This window comes from Bos mutus, chromosome 12 (genome assembly GCF_027580195.1).
Source record: "Bos mutus isolate GX-2022 chromosome 12, NWIPB_WYAK_1.1, whole genome shotgun sequence".
NCBI classification, from domain to species: domain Eukaryota; kingdom Metazoa; phylum Chordata; class Mammalia; order Artiodactyla; family Bovidae; genus Bos; species Bos mutus.
Genome location: NC_091628.1, coordinates 35,568,546 through 35,591,211, shown reverse-complemented (window position 1 = coordinate 35,591,211; position 22,666 = coordinate 35,568,546). Strand labels below are relative to the sequence as shown.

Sequence of the window (22,666 nt, the reverse complement as noted above, 5' to 3'; positions counted from 1 at the left end):
ACTATAAATCTACAATAATCAAGACAATATGGTTTTGGAGAAAGAACAAATAGATCAATGGCACAGAACAGAGAAACCAGAAATAGACCTACAGACACGTAGTCAAATGATCTTTGAAGAAGGAGAAGACTAATACAATGAAGCAAAAAAAGTCTTCCACAAAGGCTTAATTTACTGGACGTTCATATACCAAAAAAACAGAATCAAGACATAGACCATATTCTTTTCACAAAAGTCAACCAAACTGGATCATAGTCCTAAATGTGAAAATGGAAAACTGCAAGGGACTTCCTGGTGGTCCAGAGGTTAAGACTCCGTGCTTTCCACGTAGAGGACACAAGTTCAACCCCGGTCAGGGAACTACAGTCTCACATGCCATGCGGCGCAGATGAGAAAAAAAAAAAAAAGAATCTTATAAAACTCCTAAAAGACAATATAGGAGAAAGTCTAGATGATCTTGGGTTTGGCTGAATAACAAAGCATGATCCACGTAAGAAAGAACTGATATGCTGGACTTCACTAAGATTAAACATCCCTGATCTGTTCAACTCAATATACTAATTGAGTTAAATGTGATCATTAGATCTTTTACAAGGTGTAACACTAACCATTCAACTCCTGCTCAGTTTCCTAAACAACAGATCTCCAAGTAATGGCCAAAATTAGAAATTATGTCAGAACTGGGTTCCTTGCAACCAATTTTCTTAATCAGCACTGACAATACAGTAACAGCTAAGATGTTCAAGCTGGATTTAGAAAAGGCAGAAGAACCAGAGATCAAACTGCCAACATCTGCTGGATCATCAAACAAGCAAGAGAGTTCCAGAAAAATATCTACTACTGCTTTACTGACCACGCCAAAGCCTTTGACTGTGTCGATCACAACAAACTGTAGAAAATTCTTAAAATGATGGGAATACCAGACCAGCTGATCTGCCTCCTGAGAAATCTGTATGCAGGTCAATAAACAACAGTTAGAACTGAACATGGAACAACAGACTGGTTCCTAATCAGGAAAAGAGTACATTCAGGCTGTATATTATCACCCTTCTTATTTAACTTATATGCAGAGTACATCATGAGAAATGCTGGGCTGGATGAAGCACAAGCTGGAATCAAGACTGCTGGGAGAAATATTAGTAACCTCAGACATGCAGATGACACCACATTTATGGCAGAAAGCTAAGAAGAACTAAAGAGCCTCTTGATGAAAGTGAGAGTGAAAAAGTTGGCTTAAAACTCAACATGCAGAAATTAAAGTCATGGCATCCAGTCCCATCACTTCATGGCAAATAGAAGGGGAAACAATGGAAACAGTGACAGATTTTATTTTTGGGGAGCTCCAAAATCACTGCAGATGGTGACTGCAGGCATGAAATTAAAAGATGCTTGCTCCTTGGAAGAAAAGCTATAACAAACCTAGACAGCACATTAAAACGCAGAGACATTACTTTGTCAACAAAGGTCTGTTTAGTCAAAGCTATGGTTTTTCCAGTAGTAATGTATGGATGTGAGAGTTGGACTATAAAGAAAGCTGAGCACCAAAGAACTGATGCTTTTGAACTGTGGTGTTGGAGAAGACTCTTTAGAGTTCCTTGGACTGCAAGGAGATCCAACCAGTCCATCCTAAAGGAAATCAGTCCTGAAAATTCATTGGAAAGACTGATGCTGAAGCTGAAGCTCTAGTACTTTGGCCACCTGATGCGAAGAACTGACTCATCTGAAAAGACCCTGATGCTGGGCAAGATTGAAAGTGGGAGGAGAAGGGGACAAGAGAGGATGAGATGGTTGGATGGCATCACCGACTCAATGGACATGAGTTTCAGTAAGCTCTGGGAGTTGGTGATGGACAGGGAAGCCTGGTGTGCTGCAGCCCATGATGTTGCAAACAGTTGGACATGACTGAGCGACTGAACTGAACTGAGTTTCATTCCACTGCCATAGTCTTTGTCCTACATTTGAGCTAATCCACTCAAAGGAAGAAATGCTTGAGTGCAGTTCTTGAGCCAGCAAACAGCTGTACAGGAACATACACAGGCAGAGAGACACACTTTTGTGCATCGTGACACAGGATCCCGTCCTGCAAGATTGAGACTCACTTTTCTTGACACAAGAAGCGCTTGCCTTCAGCAGTCCTGCTTATCATTTTTAGATGACAGGTCTTCCAAAGCCCTCATTACAACTTTATAAAAACATTTTGTATGTGTGTATCTTTAGACAAATTCTGTTTCCAAACTCCCAGAGCACTATTTCCCTGTACAAAACAGTTGTTCTTCAGTCAAGTGAATTTTCCCATAAAACAGATTTTAAAGTTGGCTACAATATACACAGCATAACTTTCCTTGATTTTCCCACATCATTAATGTTTTGATAGTTCCATATGGCCTGTTACTTTTTCAATCTGTCCCAAAGTTTTTTTCATATCTTTTGTCCCCTCCACCAGATCTTCCCTGGTGGCTCAGATGGTAAAGCGTCTGCCTATAATTAGGGTAGATCCGGGTTCAAACCCTGGGTTGGAAAGATTCCCTGAAGGAAATGGCAACCCACTTTAGTATTCTTGCCTGGAAAATTCCATGAACAGAGGAGCCTGGCGGGCTATAGTCCATGGAGTCGCAAAGAGTCAGACAAAACTGAGCAACTTCACCTTCTTTCTTTTCCCCTCGATCCCCAACAAAAACTGGAGCAAAACTTAAGACTGCAAAACACAAAGGGGGAATGTTTTTCAAAGCAAACCTAAGATAATATGTGCTCCCTAACAATCAAAAGGAATATACTGGAGATATAAAGCTGATTATTAGCATAAAGAGGACTCGAGACTAGGGTGGAAAGGATTAACCTCCTGTGAGCTCTGCCCCGCTCACTGTGACCCCCTCTGGGCAAGAGGTATGGGGACTCATTCCCCTTCCCAGCATCTGACAGCTCACGTTCTGTCACATAAATGGAGCAGCCCCCCACCCCCCACCCCGCCCCGCCCAACCCTGAGTTTACAGCCCAGGGGATGAATGAGTTCCTATCCGTGCAGAGTCCCCAGTGCATCCTCATGTCTGAAATGGCTGCTTCTCTATGTCCTTCTGCTGATCGTCTGCTCTTTTCTCCTAAACAGACCCCATCCTCCAAGAAGGGACTAACACACACAGAACAGGTTCAGTGAAACACTGTGTAACTTCCTGTACTGTAAGGAATAGATCAGATCAAGGAGAACAGAGCACAGCACAGACAGCCAGCTGATCAAGCAGACTCCTAAGAGCTCAGCAAACATGTGCTAGCTCCCAAGAGTGCTGTAAATGCATCCTCTTGTTCAGTTCACTCATAGTCCATGTCCCCATTCTACAGGTGGACACAGTGAGACTCAAAGGAGTAACAGGCCTGAGATCAGCTGAAACTCGAGCCTGGATATGTGACTCAACTAGGACGCATATTACTGCTTTCAGCCTATCAAGTGAGCAAATGTTCTAGAAAAGCAAATCAAACTCTAAACTAAGGAACAGCAGCAGTTCATTTAGAACAGTTCTAACAGCAGTTCTAACACAAGTATCTCTACTTATGTAAATAATTAAAAAGCAGATACTTTGTATTTATAATATAGTCCATTTAAACCCTGTACTACTAATAATGTGCTGTTCTTAGTCCTGTCTGACTCTTTTCAACCCCATGGACTGTAGCCTGCCAGGCTCCTCTGTCCATGGAATTCTCCAGGCAAGAATACTGGAGTGGGTTGCCGTGTCCTCCTCCAGGGGATCTTCCCAACCCAGGAACCGGGGTCTCCTGTACTGCAGGTGGATTCTTTACCAGCTGAGCTACTGAAATTTTCATGTTTTTATATTGGGAACACTTTTTGATGAGTAAATATATTACTACCTTATTATCCACACTTTAACAACACTGTAATCAACAAAGACCAAATGGAGAACTCCCAACTAGCCTTAAGGAAAGTCAGCCACAATCTGAATGGAATCACAGATTACAAGAGAAAATGACTGGGTTTCTTGATAAAACTCCCTCCCCAACTAAGGCGAGCAGCTATCCCTTGGTTAGCAACAGCCTGGTGATGTACCACGATTCCATGTATTCAACCCTCTTCTACAAAGTTATAAATGAAACTTTAAATGTCCTAAGTATTCCACTGCACTGTGGTAATATAAAGTAAAATTCCATTTCTAAAAGGTTTTTCTTTTCTTTCAAAACCCCGATTTCTTGACCTACAGAGACACAGTGCCCTCAGCTACAAAAGTCAGGCAGGGCCACGGCCACATGTCAGCCTGAGGAGGCTGGAAGGATATGGTTTGGAGGCAGGAAGTTCCAGCTGAGGACGTGGTTGGCCAGGGCGAGGTAGCGCTGGAACACGGACGACATCTGGGCGCTAAGGTGCTCCTGCAGGCTGAAATTCCGAAGCACCTCCACCGTCAGCAGGAAGATCTGGCGGAGGTCTTCCTCCTGTAGTCAATTAACCACACGTGCTCTGGTCAAATGCTTATACAAAATACATTCCCTTTTAGAACTATAAAAGCAAACGAACAGAAACCTTAAAATTTCCAATGGAAAGCATGACTTCTTTAAGGACACCTTCCATTTTTAGGCCTGCCTGGAAGTTACATTGCAGAATGCTCTCAAGTGATGCCATCTGAAGACACCACCGTCAGTTACAGGCCACTCTCCAGAGAAGCAGGTCTGAGGTGAGGGCCAATGGCTTCAGCATGAGCCCTCTGACTAAAACCAGTGTCTTCACATAACTCACTTCGGAGCCAAACAATACACATGAAACAAAGAGCCCACGCCATCTACAGTAACACTGAAATACACAGCCCTTTCTGGCACACTGCCAGGGCTACTTTTAAAGCCAGCAGAGTCACACCAACTGAATTAGTTCTATCTAAACACAATATGAACAAAATTAATAAGCTGAGGATTTTAATAGTAGCATTTCCGTTTTAAGACTAAAATTAAACAAACAACCTTAAATCATCAACTATGTTTACCAAACCTATCGCTTTACTGTATTCTATGAAATCACAACACAATTTTTCATGTACAGGCTATCATTCAACTAGATAAAAGAAATGTTCTCACTCCACTAGGAACAAATTGAGTAAAAAGTGAATGATCTAATGATTAAAACATAAGAACAAAAATAACAGTACCTGGAAAACTCTTTTGCAGTTGCCATGGAACTCCATACTAAGTCCAATATTGCTCGTTTTACTTGAACTTGAGAATTCACTCAACAGTGCAGTAAGAATTGAACAGGCCAAAGTTTGCTGTAAGTATTCAATAACAGATGATCGTGAGTCACTGTTTTCCCATGCTTGGTTTCTATACAATATCTGTTCAACATAATGAAACGCTTTTATCTCTGGAGCACCCATCATATCTTCTGCCACAAGAAAACCACACAGAACAGGGTAAAGATGAGCTTGCTGCTCCCGGTGGCCTTGGAATTGTAGGTACATCAGCTCACCCCAGTTATGGGAGACTCTGAGCCTGACACTCAGGACGCCCTCCTACTGCTCCTCAACCACAGTATAAATAGTATTTTAAGATGATTGATATTTAATGCATTATTTCTTTTGATTCGCACAATCCATATCCCCATTTGACATTTGAAAGAAGAGTCAAAGGGCAGGTCATCAAGGCCAACTGAGATCTGAACCCAGGTTCGTCTGACTCTAAGTTCTGATGACTGTAACCTGTATTTCCAAAGAGAAGAAAAGTGAAACAGATTTTACAGTCTCCAAAATATTAACCAGGTAGTACTGCTGAGTTTTTACAACTGAAAACAAAGATTTTCCTTCTCGGTGGCTGTATCAACAGGCCCAACTATCAGCTCACTGCTTTTACTCACAGTGTCAAGGTACCATGGCAGGGACGATACCACTTACTCTGGCCAGTTTCCAGAGGTCACACAGAAATATGCACACTACCTCTGAACAACCCAAAGATTAAAGTCAGGACGATACTATTTATGCAGCTTATACAACAGCTGAGAACAGTGCTACCCGCCCACCAACTGCAGCATCTCTGCTCAGAAATGCCTCTGATGTCCGTACCTTGACCTTACAGATGCTTGTCTCGGCAATCTTAGCAAATACACATAAAATTAAATTCCTAAAGATTACCACACATTGATATTTGTTGAAGATGAAAGATGGTTACACAGGTGACCAATATACTATTTGTAGTGTATTTGTATACTTTTGTAGTATTGGTATATTTTTGCACGTGTCTAAAATTTTCCTCAAAGAAAATGTAAAAAAGAAATAAACTCCCACTGGCCTCTAAGTCTTAACTGATAAGTATGATGTATAATTAACAATTATGATAGCACCCTGACCCAGAGATTCAAGCAGCTTGTCAGACTTTTCCACACCAGAAAGCCCTAACAACATGGATTACATGTGAATATCCTCAGGAATCCTGGGGTGCGCAGACCTGACTGCCTTTGACAGCAAGCCTTCTGACTATAGATATATAGCTTAAACACACACACACATTCACTTTGTAACTGTACTTCAAAATACACATATGTTGTAACATTAAAATATCCCCTTTACCCAATCTTCAAGAAGAGTGTGTAAGTTGGACTGCCTTTGCAGGGACCCAGGCACAGGGGGAGAAACGAGCATTCAGAGCTTCTCTCAGAGCAACAGCTGACCACACTCCATTCATCTCACAGTTGAAAAGGGCACAGATATGCACCAAGTGCAACCATCTTCCCATTTAGCTAACAAAACTGTGGTTGAAAAACTGGCTTACTTTTAAAATAGTGATTAATGATCGAAGTGCCAGCAATCACAAGTTCACAGATACATTTAAGTGGCGTTGGGATCAATAATGAATGTAGTTTTTAAACATGGCTAGGTTCTGGTAGGGAAAGTGGGTAGTAGTATTAAATACAAATTAATGAAATTCAAAAGGAAAAGTTAATTTACAAGGATCTAACATGATGGATTACAAGATCCTATGATTCTGAAAACAATTTTTCCCCATACTTTTCACTTTTCTCTTGCTGCTGCTGCTTCTGCTGCTGCTGCTAAGTCGCTTTAGTCGTGTCCGACTCAGTGCGACCCCATAGACGGCAGCCCACCAGGATCCCCCGTCCCTGGGATTCTCCAGGCAAGAACGCTGGAGTGGGTTGCCATTTCCTTCTCCAATGCTTGAAAGTGACAAGTGAAAGTGAAGTCGCTCAGTCGTATCAGACTCTAGCGACCCCATGGACTGCAGCCTACCAGGCTCCTCCGTCCATGGGATTTTCTAGGCAAAAGTACTGGAGTGGGGTGCCATTGCCTTCTCCAACTTTTCTCTTACCCCTTCTAAATAAGACTTCAGTACACAGAAAGAGTACTATTAAGTGAACTTGCTCAGTCGTGTCCGACTCTTTGCGACCCCATAGACTGTAGCCTACCAGGCTCCTCCATCCATGGGATTTTCCAGGCAAGAGTACTGGAGTGGGTTGCCATTTCCTTCAGTACACAGAAAGAATACTATGAACAGATACCTAAATGTACAAGAAAACGTGTCTTATTGAAAAACAGAAACTAATTTTGGAATCTCAGGTGAAATAATCAATCTACTGAAAACAGAACTGATGCACAACTTATTCAAAAGCATGCAAACTGAATAGAACCCAGAAACATTCGTTAAATATAAACTTATCATCCTTACAAATAATCTATAATAGTTTTGCACAAGTAATCTACAACTTGCCACAAACTGTTTTTTAGTGCCAGATTATTTTGTTGTTCAGCTAAGTCCTGTCCAACTCTTTGCAACTCCATGGACTGCAGCACGCCAGGCTTCCCTATCCTTCACTATTTCCTGGAGTTTGTTCAAACTCACTGTCCATTGATTCGGTGATGCCATCCAACCATTTCATCCTCTGCTGCCCACTTCTCCTTTTGTCCTCAATCTTTCCCAGCATCAGGGTATTTTCCAACTAAGTAGGTTGGCTCTTCAAATCAGGTGGCCAAAGTATTGGAGCTTCAGCTTCAGCATCAGTCCTTCCAGTGAATATTTAGGGATGATTTCCTTTAGGATTGAGTGGTTTAATCTCCTTGATGTCCAAGGGATTCTCAAGAGTCTTCTCTAGCACCACAGTTCAGAAGTATCAACTCTCCGGGGCTCAGCCTTCTTTACAGTCCTACTGTCACATCCATGCATGACTCCTAGAAAAATCATAGCCTTAACTATATGGACCTTTGTTGGCAAAATGATGTCTCTGCTTTTTAATATGCAGTCTAGGTTTGTCACTGTTTTTCTTCCAAGGAGCAAGGGTCTTTTAATTTCATAGCTGCAGTCTTCATCCACAGTGACTTTGGAGCCCAAGAAAATAAAATCTGTCACCATTTCCACTTCTTCCCCAAACTATATTCACCTCAAAACAGCATAAACTACAACCATATATTAATTTTTAGTAACATAACTCACCTTATTGTTTGAGTACATGATGACTGAGCATGTACTCACAATAAAGATTTTTACATGAAATAAGCACTTCTGGGAGTGCAAGCACGGGTCTGTGGTGAGCAAGTGAAGGAGAAAGCAGGAGCACAGACAGGGGAGGAGCTTCCTGAGGCCATTCCCGCCGAGAAGGACGCATGCTTAAAAGTCAGTCTCCTTTACCTACAAGCCTCAGCAGACACACAGGGAGTCCCCAGTGGGATGGGATTGCTTTTGCAACATCCCAGCACAATGCAGACTTTCACACCAATAAAGTACAAAATTCACCCATAAAGGGAAGTGTATTCTTAACACTGGATTGGACAAAAAGTTCATGTTACAGGAAAACGGGAATGAATTTTTTGGCCAACTCAATACATAAGTAAGAACAAACTACATTCTTATTGTAGACTTAGTTCGTTGACCATAAGAATATTTTGTTTTTAAATTAATTTTTCTTCCTACAAAAATAATCATTGAGAGGTTACTATTGTAATGTGTTTACTGCTTTCCAATTTTTAAGTGCAGTTATACATTTTTTATTATAATACATTACCAATATCCCAGTGTATTGTTTTATATTCTACCTTTTCCACTTTACAATTATGATACAAAAGGACAAACTTTCAAAAACAAGTGGGTCCCTAGCAAATTCTCCATTCAAGGACTTAAGAAATACCTGAAAATAAATTATGCAACATGGTCAGCGGTGCTACCAGAAATCAAATACGCTGGCTTTAATCTACCTAAAACCACCAGCTCTTTAAGAACCAAAGTTAAGTGAGATATTGTATCATTAAAAGATAACTGAGCAGTTTTATTCGCTCCTTAATGTGCAAGCCCTGCAAGGCTTTGAGATCAGCATCATTAGTGATAATACTGTGGCCCAGAGGTGCCAGTTAACAGAAATCCCTGGAGAATGATCAACGTGAAGCATGGACTGTACACAGAAAAAGCGAGGTGCTCTGCACAGACCAGGAGGGCGCTCCTCCTGTTCACAGAGGACACAGACACTTCCTGGTGTCTAAGACGAGTCACTGGTCTCCAGACGGTCTACCAACCAGATAGCACCAACAAACACAAAGCACCATGTGAACAGGGCAGGGCACTCAGGAGGCGGCCAGAAGAACCTCGGAGAAGGGGAAGCTCCTTCTCGGGAAAGAGAAGTGGAGGAAGGGGGGGCACCCCAAGTTCTCCCCTCTGCCGGCTCCAGGGGTCCCCCGAGGGCGTAACCCCTCAACCACCACAGCTCAATGCCTTCCAGGGCTAGGTCTTATTTCTGTTCTAAAGGCAGTCAGGGCTAGGTCTTATTGCTGTATGAGAGACAGTGACTCCAATACTTCAGGGGCCAGAAACAAAATCTGTGGTCACTACAGTGGGAACCCTACTGAAACCAGATCAGAGGCTCACACTGAAGTTAGCAACTGGGATGAAGCCATTATAAAGGACCGTCAGTACAAAGAGGTGAACACAGCAATGCTTCATTTATCCAAAATCATAAGGACTAAGTATCTGTTGAATCTTCCAAATGCAGCAAGCAAATGCTTTTAATGAAACTTACTTCATGTAAAATTTTCCAAAACAATCATTTCTAAGGCAATTATACATGGTGTGGTGACAAAGCAAGCACCAGGAATCCACTAAAACACACAAGGCGAGTTCCCAGCCCACGACACTGGGGGCAGAGCCCAGCCCTGCCGGACAGACGTGTGCCACGGCTGTGCCCAGGCACCGTCTGTGCCTGTCACTCGCTGCTGCTGGCAGTGTGACCAGCACTAACAAGCAGCCCCAAGCGACAGCTTTCATTTCCAATAACAACTCAGAAGCCAAATAATAATATTCATTACAACTATACCCCAAATCAATTCCAAATGAAAACCCTCCACGGGACTCTCCCAGTGGGCCAGGACAAGAACCTTAAACCCTACTGTTTCATATAGAGAGGTCAGAAAAGCTGGGCCCTGACGGGCTGAGACTCCTCACGTCTAGTGACTGAACCCAAGCACTTCATCTGTCTGGCCTCAACTCTCAGCCACAAAAGGGCTACACCTTGTCACCACAGAGGTCACGTGACTGCCCTGAGGTTCAGACTGAATGATAGGGGAAAATGCTACATAAATGCAGCATGTATGACAGGATCAAGTCAAAAGGCAACAGCATCCTCATCATCATAAAAATAGCTTGTGTCGGCTTCTTTAGTCCTACTTCCTGACCGTTAACTACAATCCACCAAATTAAAATCACAAGGTAAGTTACCAATTTAAAAAAGAAAATCAAAACTAAAGCATCGCTAGTGCAACAGAGTGCTTGCTCACCTAGGTTAATAAGCCAACCTGTGCCTGACACAACATTAACACAAGGGAAGGAGGAAAATGAGTGTGTTCCCAAGTTTTTTTTTAAGCTACTGATGAATTTCAAAGATAAAACTTAATATGTAAAACAAGTAGAAGACAGTCAATGAGGTTTGGAGGTAATGAAAGAGTCTAAAATGTTTTCTTTCACTGAAGTACTAAAACTCACAAGTCAATTCACCAGCTGACAACTGAAGTAACTGCAGCCTTCACATTAGAAGTCTTAAAGCAGAATTCTCATTTCCAGTAAAAGACACTAATTTCACAGAAGTGGAAAGAACATCCTTCAGGGACAACGTGCCTCACTCTCCAGCTTACTGTCACCAGAACAAGATACTCGTACACTAACCAGCTGATAAAATACAATACTCTTGTTCAGAGAGAACTGTCTCTTATAATAGCCTGGCTCTTGCCCCCAGAGCTTTATTACCAAGAATAAACTTTATGAAAGGTTGCCATACATAAAGCAGACCTCCAGCTGCTCCTCTAAGCAAACATCAATGAGACTTGTGATAAGAGAGATTAAGTTGCTATCACGTCCAACGGCAGCCGGGAATTTCTCACCCTCTTCTCTCTAGCATGGCAAAGAGGAAGAAAGGAGGCTTAAACCACACATTCAGCAGCTTTCAGAGTGACTTACACAGGCTGACTGCTTTCAAAGGAAATAAAACAAACATGAAATAGGTTAAAAACTTAGCTTGAATGTTAATTAAAATACAACATTTTGCCACTTTCCTTGGGAAGCCAGGCCTCCTATGAACTCCTCCAAGGGGTGATCCCCTGCCCTCGGGACAAAGCAGCCCAGGGGGAGGCCTGTGCACACCAGGAAGGGACGGCACAGGACAGAGACCTGCACACACACCGCCCGCAAAGACAGCACAACACACAGACAACTGTGCGGTCTGAACAGGAAACTGTGTAACTCACAAAATACAGAGAACAAAGACCACAGGGCACTTCTTAAAGTGTTTAAAGGAAACATGCTGGTAACATACTCTTAAAATACACAATTAGTTTTCATTCATGGATAAGAGCATAAATACTTTCTTCTGGTTTCAACACTTAAAATGCCACTGGATAGAAAAAGATGATAGCATGTCCTAAGATCCTGTAAAGAAAGGGGTGTGAGGCCACGAGGGACACAGCATTTGCCAAGTGCTCTTAATGCTGTCTTTCCCATACTGGTCAATCACCACCCAGAGAAGTTAAACAATTTCTCAAGTAAGGGAGGTAGTTTACCACCACTGATACATGGCAGAGCTAGGACGGGAACCTAAGTGTGAACCCAAAGTCAAAATCCATGCTGTAGCATATGATCCTGCCCCTAAACGCATTCACACTTGCAACTTCACTAGCACGATGCTGGACCAGAAGCTACACTCAGAAAGCAAGGGGGAGAGGCAGAACTGAGTTAGCTAATAGTCAGTTAGCCAAACTGACTAATTTCCAGTCAATTAGGGACGCCAGGAAGCATCGTTCTTAAAAGGGTAGTCAGTCAACTAACCTACGAACCCTTTCTTTCATCCAGAGAAAACCAGTTACCGCTTCAAGTATCTCTAAAATCACCTTTATACCAAAAGTTTCTAGCCTTTTGGTCAACCCTTTCTTTCATCCAGAGAAAACCAGTTACCGCTTCAAGTATCTCTAAAATCACCTTTATACCAAAAGTTTCTAGCCACTATCATCAGTTTTCCGATTTCATCATTTTGCTTTCTTCTCAAAGTTTTAAACCTCTTCCCCATTGCTATTCATGTCTCCAAGACTAGGAAAATCTTATGCAAACTCTTGAAGCACTCGCACAAATCCTTAGCAGCTGAGAAGACAGGAAGAGAGACTAAAACGTTTCCTGGTCTGCAGCCTCATCTTTAAACCTGCTGAAGGAACAGGAACGGCTCCAGGCACACGTCTTGAACTTGAACTTGCCATATAAATGCGGGAATGCTTTCCAAGTTCAACATTTTCAGTGTGGTCACCAAAACAAATTCATCTAGCAATATTGAAATTAAGTTCTACATCCCACTACTGACTTTCTGCTACTGTAAAAGTCCTGTTAGGAGAAATTTAACTTTAAAAAACTCCTCCTGTTTTGGAGTAGTTTCTGAGAATATTAAATTTACTCATTCCTCTCAAAGGGAATGTACTGTGAATAGCACAAAATCTTCTCTAACTAAACAGCTACATCTGTTTCAAGCATTCTCAGAACATCAGTTATTTCAGTGGCTCTAAGAAACCAATCACCATTTGCAGTGGGCCTACTTTCTGGGGTGGATCAGGGTCAGTTACCCAGGGGGAGAGAGAGGAGGGCACAATTCCCAATTCCTGACGTGTGCACATTCCTGAAGCAAGGGCTCCGGGCCTTTGCCTTCAGCATCTGGAGGCTACCGTGGTGAACGAGAACAGAGTAGAAATTCCACCTCGACACTGACACCTCAGCTGACAGGATCACCAAGGACAATCAACAACAATCCCAGAGGCACTGCTAAGTTCCTCAGTTCACCTCCTGGTCAGTCACAGTGAGCTGGAATCCTGTCCTGCACACAAGTCACCTGAGACAGAGAGTCGCTAAGTAAAATCAAAGTTACAAAGAGGAACCTGTTCAGAGTTGGGGCTGGGATGGTATTTCCAAGGGGCAGCCTCAGGTCCAACCTTTTCCCTATGAGTTCTGGCCAGACAGGCTGCCACATGACTTCCCCATGACCATCAGTGAGGCCCTCGCTGGACTGCCCACACGGCCAAAAGTAAGGCAGGAGAGGCTAACAAAATCCATGCAACTGTGGGACGCTGGACACACAACGAATGCACGCCCTGAGGTGCCAGTGCCTCAACAGCAAAGCTCTTCACCAGAAGTGGGAGACTCCATCAACCTATAGAGGGTTTTGAGAGCATATTCCCAGGTATCTTTACCTTGGAAACTGTTAACGGAATCTTATCTGTAGACTATTTTCAACAGAGCTCTTCACTACATAAAGTCAAAACAACTCATAAAGTATAATGATTCAAACATGCACATCTTTGAAGTTGGTAGCTTTATATAAACAATTAAACTAGAATACTACAATTAAGTGGAAGGAACATAGAACAGGATCTTTAGACTATAAAATCTCTAGACTACAGGGTCCAATTCAGTTGTCTTTTGCAATATGTATGTGGCTATACTGAATTCAAATAAAATTTAATTAAAATAAAATAAAAAATTCAGCTCCTCAGTCACACAAGCCACATTTCAAATACTCAGAAGCTGCATGTGCCACAGGCTGGAGAGTGAAGACAGAACATCTGCATCAACACAGCGACTTCTACCGACAGCACGGCTCCTGGAAGAAACCAGCACAATGCAGCACACAGCACACCATCCACACAGTCAACCTCCAGCACTCTGTATCCTGACTGTGTGGCTGTTCATTGGCACACAGAATGTCACAACTCGGTGGGTGAATAATGCATGGAATTTACTCCTCAATAAAGCTGATATGAAAAACTCCGAAGGAAAAATAAGAAATACCTAGGGCAGATACAGGAAATCCCTTCAGTGGAGACCTCACTGGGTCAGTCCCAGCAGGAGTGGGAAGTGAGCATGCACACACGCATGTGAGTCTGTGTGTGTGTGTCAGAAGTGGCAGAAGACATCCAGACACTGTGGAAGGGAAGGGACAGAGCCATGGTCCTCATTTCATACCACAAGTCACGTAACACACCCTGCTCACTGGGGGACCACTAGGCACCATCCATATAGAGACGTAAGGGGCAGAGCCTCAAAGACACCTTCCAAATGATTAAGGAAAAGGAACTAGGAAAGTGAAAAGATGACCCAAAACACTGAAAGGTTTAACACCTGAGAATCAGCTGAGCCAGGTACTGCCAACCCCAACTGGACACAAACTAAATCTCCCCCAGCTGATAAAGTCAGCAGCTCCAGCCAAGAACCACAGCTGACCACAGCCCACCACTCTCTAGACTGACTGGTTCTTATAGGCAACAGGAGACGGAAAGGTAAAAACTGGCCAGGCTCCCCAGAAAACTCAGGCGTGCAGTTACACCCGCTAGTCATAGCATGCCTTCACCTACTAGTACTGCAACACTTAATTTTCATGTCAGATATCATTTTCATATTTACTTCACACATTTCCAAATCCTTGTGAAAGGTTTATTAAAAATGGGATAAATGTTCAATAGAAGGGTAATGGTTAAGAATATTATGGTATATTAGCTTGTAATATTGGACACCATTAAATAGGATTATGAAAACTATACAAGGTTTATGAACTTATGATTATGAATCCTGGTAACACACAAAAACAGAATCAAATGAAAAAGCAAAGTACACTCTACCCACAATATGTACACATATAGAAGAAGGACTAGAAGAAAACATGAACAAACAGAAATTGCTTGATTTATCAGACTGTGCCTTTTTTTTTTTTTTTAATGTAGATACCCATTACTGTTGCTGTAACAGTATTAGTGTAATACAAAATAAAACTTAAATATTTACAAATAGCACACTTACCACAGTGGGGTTGCCACTACTTATCAACTGGCTGACTTCATGAAAAATGCTTTTGCAGTCAATTGATTTATCTAATGATCCTCGTTTTACAATTACTGCTACTGCTAATAGAATCTGTTCCCGAACATACTTTTGGAGGCTGTAAAACATAAAAATCATTGTGAAAACTTTTACACAAATCCAATATAAAAATACTCCCAGATTCCTCACTGTGACTGCAGCTGCTGGCAGCACGGCTCACATAAGGTGGCGTGCTCCTGGTCACACACTGGTCTACTGCAGAGTCCGGGGCTCGAATCCACACTCCAGCAGTGACGGTTATATGACCCTGGGCAAGCCCCTTCACACTAAGAGCCTCAGTCTCCTCATGAAATGGGGGTAAGAGTAACAGGGTTGTCACAACAAGGATTGCCCACTCTCAGCTTCGCAGCCCATGCACACTAAGCGCCATGGCAACTCTGGGCAACCCTGCCAGAGAGACATGCTGTGGCCTCGTCTCCATCTCCATCACCGCTAATATGGAAAGCTAACGTGCTAGCTAGCCAAGACACAGCACTATGAAAACATACACACTCTTAAAAACCTATTTGTACAGACAGGAACACGAAAAAAGTCTTTGTATCTAAGTTCTGTTCCTCAGTGTGGTGGCAGAAACACCTGTCTCAGATGAAGCCTCCTACAAAGCCCGTTGAGCCACAGGGGCATACAGACTTAACTGTCTTTTCACAACCGTTTCTTAAAAGAAAGGCTTGGAAAACCTAACTCTGAACTTCATAACCCAGCCTCTAGAACTTCACACAGATTCAACAACCACGTGCCCCTGGGACAAAACCCAAACTCCCCAGCGGGGCTTGTGGCAGTAGGACCCGCCCCAGCCTCCCCAACCCCTTGCCATCCAGCACAAGAACTAACAGCGCTTGCTCTACTCTGAAAGGTGTCCCCGTGTGGACATAAAAGGTAGAGTCCCCACTTTTAAGGCCATTCCTGGGCCTCCCTCCATCTCAGCCCCTCCACTCACTCTCACAACTGCAGGGCCAGCCCCCTAAACACCTCTCTCTGCACCCAGCTGGTTATCCAGAGGAGGGCTCCCCACACCACACACAACACGAAGTGTCTATTTCTGCGGGGGTTAACTGTGTCTCCCTGGTTGGTTGCCATGCCGAACACGCTGCTGTGGTCCCATGGAAAAAGCACACTGCCTGCCACACAACAGGCATTTACCAGACATTCATCCAAATGAACAAACATATCTTGCTCTGTCAAGAATGAAGAGAAAAACATTCCTTCAAAATAGACCTGAAGGATTCATTAAGCAAATAAAAGCAAAGACCCTACTGTGTGCAAGAATGTGAGGTGACCAAGGGGAATGTTTGTACTTCTGGGGGACACAACAGTTTGAAACAATGACTGCCACTAGAAAGCTACACAGAGCTAGTTTTAAAGCTCACAGCTGGGACTCTTTACGACCCCATGGACTGTATGCCACCAGGCTCGTCTGTCCATGGAAAAATTCCAGGCAAAAATACTGGAGTGGGTAGCCTTTCCCTTCTCCAGGGGATCCTCCCAACCCAGGGATCAAACCCGTGTCTCCTGCACTGCAGGCAGATTCTTCACCATCTGAGCCACCAGGGAAGCCCAAATCACTAGAGAACAATAATACCTAACATTTATTAAGTGCTTACAATCTGTCTTTATATAAACTAACTTCACAAAATAATACATCTAATCCTTACAATCTTTTGAGTAAAGTACAACTATTCACTCTATTTAATAATCAGACAACTAATACACAAAGACATTAATTTGCCCAAGGGCACGGAGTTAGTAAGGGGCTCAAGGGGTACTCGTAGTCCCGTTCTCAATCACTATGCTATATGCCTCTAAAAAGTGTACCCTGCATTTCACTCATAGACTGGAGGAAACAATAGAAAAGAAAGGAAAACGGTGGTGCCTGCAGTGGGAGATATACAACAGCACGTATGTATTAGTCTACAGTCCCTAACCTGTAGCTCTCTACCCATGTGGCACACCAAAAGCTTTAACTTGACCCTGATCCACTCAGCACATTCTACAAAATTAAAACGTCTGTGACATGAAAGTCCAAAAGAGGCAGAACTGATTTAGATTAAACGAGACACAACAACTAAATACGACATATAATCTGTGGTTAAATCCTGAATCCAAGAGTAACCTACAAAAGATAAAAGGGATATAAGCAGCACTATTCAGACAACTGGGAAGGTCAGAATTATAGTGAATAATGTAAATACAGAGTTATATCAAGAGCGCTGAGATGATCTAAGGAGAGTTGCACTGCGGGGTTTAGGGGTGGGAGTCACTGAATCGCTGGCTGAGCCTCTGCTAGGGAAAAGGCACGTGGCGTGGTCACAGCACTCCTCTTTCCACTTGGCTGAACACTTTTTTCCCCAAAAAGTAAATGTGGGAGACAATATATAAGTGAACTATTTCCATGTGGAACCCGACAATCAACTCTAAAATAGCCCCTGAACTCACTGGAATTATTATGGTGAGATGATTTTGGATAACACAAGAGGTGACACGCACACACAACTGAAATCTGCCAAGCTGAAAGGCGGGGTGAGTGGGCATGTACGGGCAGGGAGGTGGAGACCCGTGATAAATGAGCAGCTCCAGGTTGGGGTGGGGGCCGTCTGTGTGTGTATATGGCGTGAGGGGGTGGACTGTGACATATGAGAGACTTCAGGGCAAGTTGACAGCAACATCCAAAAGGGTTCATTAAACAACAAATTTAAAGGAAGAAAAACAGCATGAAGGAGAAGAGAAAGGTCTGTAATAGGAGCGAGTTTTCCTTATGCTGTTAAAACTGAAACAAATAAGCCACACCCTCACTTGGAGACAAGCACCTTTGCTCATCCCTGGAACATGTTATCCTTCCAACCTGTGATACTAACAGGCTGAGTCACACTTGGGATTTTTCTCTTGTGCATTCTTCTACATGAAGCACTTACTAGCACTTTACTGAGTGCTAAGTACTGTGAACTCAGAGACTGCTAGTGAACCGAGCAGGAACAAAGCCACACAGAACACGGAGAAATATCTTTTAGGCTGTGTGCATCTCGGTCACCAAGACCAGCATCCTTAATCACCAGCAGTTCTCATTATGTAACAGTTCTTCATTGAGTGTGAAAATAAATATCTGTGCAAAAAAGTGTTCAACTGCACAAACTGCACACAATGTATGATGCCTGTCCTTAGGAGACTTGGTATTGAGGGGACTTAAAAAAAAAAAAAAAGATATACAGTAAATTAATTTCTCCCAAAACCTGTATGGCCAGTAGTTTTCCTCATTTGTTTCTAAACCATACAGGCAATGAATTCACACAATCTTTAAAATTTTTAAACAATACAATGTGTATAATATAAAAAGAAAACTCACTCTCACCCTATTCCTCAGACCTGACCCCTCTCCACAGGAAACTTAAAAAGAATGCGGTGCTTTCGGCTCTACAACCTTCTCAACACTGCCGTCTCTATGTACATGTTAATGGTGCCTGACTTCTCCCAACCCTCATGGCTACTCACCTATGTCTTATAATATACACCAAGAACCAAAAGAAGCACAAGTATAAAGGATTTTCGACCGAGTCAAAGATCAACTTTTATTTATAAATAAAATTCTGGAACTAAACAACAAAAAGCCCTAACATCCAAGCACAATCTATTCAAAGAAATGAAACCCAGCGTCACAAGCTTATAGTAAAAACATCTCCCATCATTAAGTTCCAAAACAACCTATAATCACATGTACGTAAATTTTTAAGATATGAACCCACACAGAGTTTAACCATAAACATCAGTGACTGAAAAGCAAAGGAAAACCCAGCCTAAAGATGAGCTGAGAGCAGGTACTCACTGAGGCCTCTGCAGGACGTAGGTCAGGAGGAAGGTGCGCAGGGACTCAATACTGGCCTTCTCCAGCAGAATCCACTCTCGGACCACAGCCTCCATGATGGCTGTGGCAGCTTGGAAGAGGACATAGTCCACTTTACTCGTTTCTGGGGAGGAAACCAGACACCATCTTTAAACAGCAGCCCACCTTCCCCTGCGCATTCTGCGTTTATTAATTTTAAAGAGAACTTTCAGACAAGGAAGGAGATGGTTACCTGTTCCTTTTTTATCCAGTGACCTTGCTCTAGCACCACAAAGAGGTTAGTTCCTCTCAGAAGACACCTCAGGCAGGTGGCAGCTAGTCACCGATCACAATTGTCACAAACTTTCCTCACCTCTCTTCAACTGTTACTTCCAAAGCATGAAGAACTAAAAAATAACACAGCTTTAACAAAAATAAAATAAAAATAGAAAGCAATCAGAAAACGTTCTAAGAGATTCTCACCCTGTGCAAAACAGAACTTTATATCTGCAGAGAATCTGACAAATGAGCCTCTGAACATTACTATCTGTGATGAGCCACGCTGTCAAGATATCTCAAGTTTGTTACGTAATTAAGCTTTGAGCAGGATGGCCCATCTCCAATAGCAAGTTCAGAAATGAGCACAATCACATTCAGGTTCTTTTCCTCAAAATGTTTAAAAAATAAAAAGGTCACATTTACACAAGGTGAGAAGTTCTTGTGAATTTTCTGATTGCAGTAGTGATCAAACTGAGTAAAATCCCAAAGCTACACTCAGAAAGATCCAGCTTTAATGAGCAAGTTACAGCATCTGCACTGAACCCGCTTCTGAGGGGAAACCAGACACCATCTTTAAACAGCAGCTCATCTTCCCCTGCGCATTCTGCGCTTATTCATTTTAAACAGAACTTTTAGACAAGGAAGGAGATGGTTACCTGTTCTTTTTTTACCCAGTGAACTAAAACTGAATCAGGAGAGTTAAAAAAAAAAAATAGAAAATTAACATACTGAAGAAACGCTTTACATTAATTTTCTATTTTTTTCTTTTATTCACCAACACCGCTATTATTGGTTTCCAAAGCAGCAGCATCAAAAGGGAGAGACAGTCAAAATGAAGTCAAGAAAAAGTAGAAATTTTCTGAAGCTCTACAAAATAACCATCATGTGCAACCCATACAGAGTCTGATCCAACTCCGGGTTTCTGCCAAGATCACTGCACAGGAGCGCCTGAGGCCCAAGAGACACTTGTAGGCACAGAACAGTACCTACAATGACTTCTCAGAAGAGCATGAAGACACGGGCAGGCACATCATTTTCTCCGCTTTTCAAGTGCAGACCATTTACAAATATTACACGTGATCTCGACACAATTTTCTATAGAAGTGTTCAAAGAAAGGTATGCCTACGTCAATTCCTATCATACTAGGCTACAGTGAGGGGGTTTTGAAAATATCAAAACTAGTAAGAGGAATCAATCTGGACCTTTTTTTTTTTATTAGTCCATGCCATTTTAACATGAATTCTAATCGAAATGGTAATCAGAACTCACAAAATTTTAGAAAACTTAAAATACAAGGAATAAAGCAATAGTGTCCAAAAATGTAAACCTATCCTAAAAAGATGCATTTAAAGTTCTAGTAGGAAAAAAAAAAGTGTTTTAGTCAAAGAGGACTTGAAACAGAAACCAGTGCTATTTATTTAGCTCACTAAGGAGAAATACGGTACTGCCTCATAAAAGTAATTCAAATCATTTACTATAAACCTCTTCTTAAAACGATGGTTATTTGCCTATCTGCACTTTTCACTGCAATGTAAAGTTTTTAAGGACCTGCAATCCTTAACCACGGATTTGAACAGGGAAGCAATATTGTAGGGACTCACAGAATTTTAGAAACAGAACCCTGCAGAGATCCCCTAATCTGATACCTGCATGTCACAGCTGAAGAAGCTGTCGCACCGAGAGACAGAGGAGACTGAGGCCCGCGTGGATGGCCCTGTCTGTTGGGTGATGTGTGCCTGCCCTGAAAGCAGGTGCCAGGAGGCCCGGCAGGCACTCCTGCTTCTCATGACCACTGAACATGCTCCTGTCTAACTGTGCTTACAGTCTAGCCTTTTTCTTCCCTGTCCCCTTGTTTGCAACTGTAAGGAGACAATTACAGATAAATGACATACAGAAGTTTTCAAGAGAACTCTTTTCCTTAGGTAGCTGTTTGGTATCAAATGAAGATCTCTGTACTACTATTCCTGTAAGAAAATGTCTCTAAGAAAGGAGGAATCTGAAAAAAAAAAAAAGAAAGAAAGTCAGATTCCAGATTTAAAAGTAGTTTTCCTAACTTAATAAAAAGTTCCTTCTCATAAACACTGCCGTTGGCCTTCCTAAACTGCACTTAAACCTAACAGAAACATGCAGAAGACGGCAGCCAGAACTCTGCAAGCCTGCCGGCAGCAGGTGAGGCCTTCGCACACACAGGAGCCTCCGTCTTGCTCTCCGCTGAGATGCTCAAAACTGCAAGGTCCCTGTGCAGAGCTCCCGGCTCAGCAGGAATCACTAACACTCTCAAGGGTGACTTCCCACTGACTAGGACACTGTCTGAAAAATGACAAGTTAATTTAAGCCACCTTAGCAGGAAGCTTTTACTTCCTACCACAGTAACTCTCTCCAATAACAATTACATAAATAAAATTCAGGTGCATCTTGTCGGCCATCTGAAACCAGACACAGACAGGAAGACTAAAGAGAGAGCGAAACTGAGGGCCGGGAGCACCAGCACTGCCTTCCGGCATCCAGAAAGTGCACTGCCCTCCCCGCTGGGGCTGCTGCCCAAAGCAAAGGCCACGTAAGCCTCATGGTGACACACGCACACTAACAGTAGTAAGGCTCGGATTTGCTCTCTCTCAGATGTCTCTGAGATGAAAAACGAGAGAAATCTTCTCCTGGAGAGCTCCAAAAGTGCGTGACCCACTCAGGTCTGGGGGAGATTTCTTCAACAAGAGCAGAACGCACAGGTTTCCCGAAGGAACATCTGACCCTACAAAACTAGTAAATTCCTAAGTGCCAAAGACTTCTGAGGCAAAAAAGTCAGAAAGTGCCCTTCTAACAAAACGCAGAAGCATGCAACATGCACACAAGTGCACACACACAGAAAAGAGCAAAGAAATTAAAGCTACAATGAAAACAAAAGCTTAAGACGAGAAAGAAATGAGGAAAAATAAGAAATAACAAAACTTAAGTAAGAAGAGAGAAAGAAGAATTTTAAAAGGCCAGAAAAAGGAAGCATCCAAGAGAAAGCCTCCCCTTCATCAGAACCTATCACCCAGACACTCCACACAAGTGACCTATATCCCGAAACAAGAACGTGAAACCCTGGATTGCGATCGACTGCCACGTGCGTGAGAAGTCTTCTCAGAGGAACTAACGTTTCTGGGCTGGTGGCAACTGGGTAAGGAGTTAAGCTTTCCGTGAAGTTCAGACGTCAACATTAA

The 22,666-nt window shown here is 42.6% G+C and overlaps 1 protein-coding gene across 4 annotated transcripts in view; it reads right to left on the bottom strand.

Moving 5' to 3' along the window:
- XPO4 (exportin 4) overlaps positions 1–22,666 on the bottom strand; it is a 92,431-nt gene that overhangs the window by 49,440 nt on the left and 20,325 nt on the right. Inside the window, exons 3-7 of one of the 4 annotated variants that reach the window (XM_070380534.1) lie at positions 19,437–19,590; positions 19,187–19,328; positions 15,292–15,430; positions 5,139–5,255; positions 4,282–4,434 (exon numbers count right to left, since the gene is read on the bottom strand). In XM_070380534.1, the coding sequence (XP_070236635.1) occupies positions 4,282–4,434; positions 5,139–5,255; positions 15,292–15,430; positions 19,187–19,281 (504 nt within the window). In that variant the 5' untranslated portion in view covers positions 19,282–19,328; positions 19,437–19,590. Of the gene's footprint in view, positions 1–4,281; positions 4,435–5,138; positions 5,256–7,833; positions 8,135–8,421; positions 8,508–15,291; positions 15,431–19,186; positions 19,329–19,436; positions 19,591–22,666 lie in introns of those variants that run through there. The other 3 variants (XM_070380533.1, XM_070380536.1, XM_070380535.1) reach the window with 3 other exon arrangements.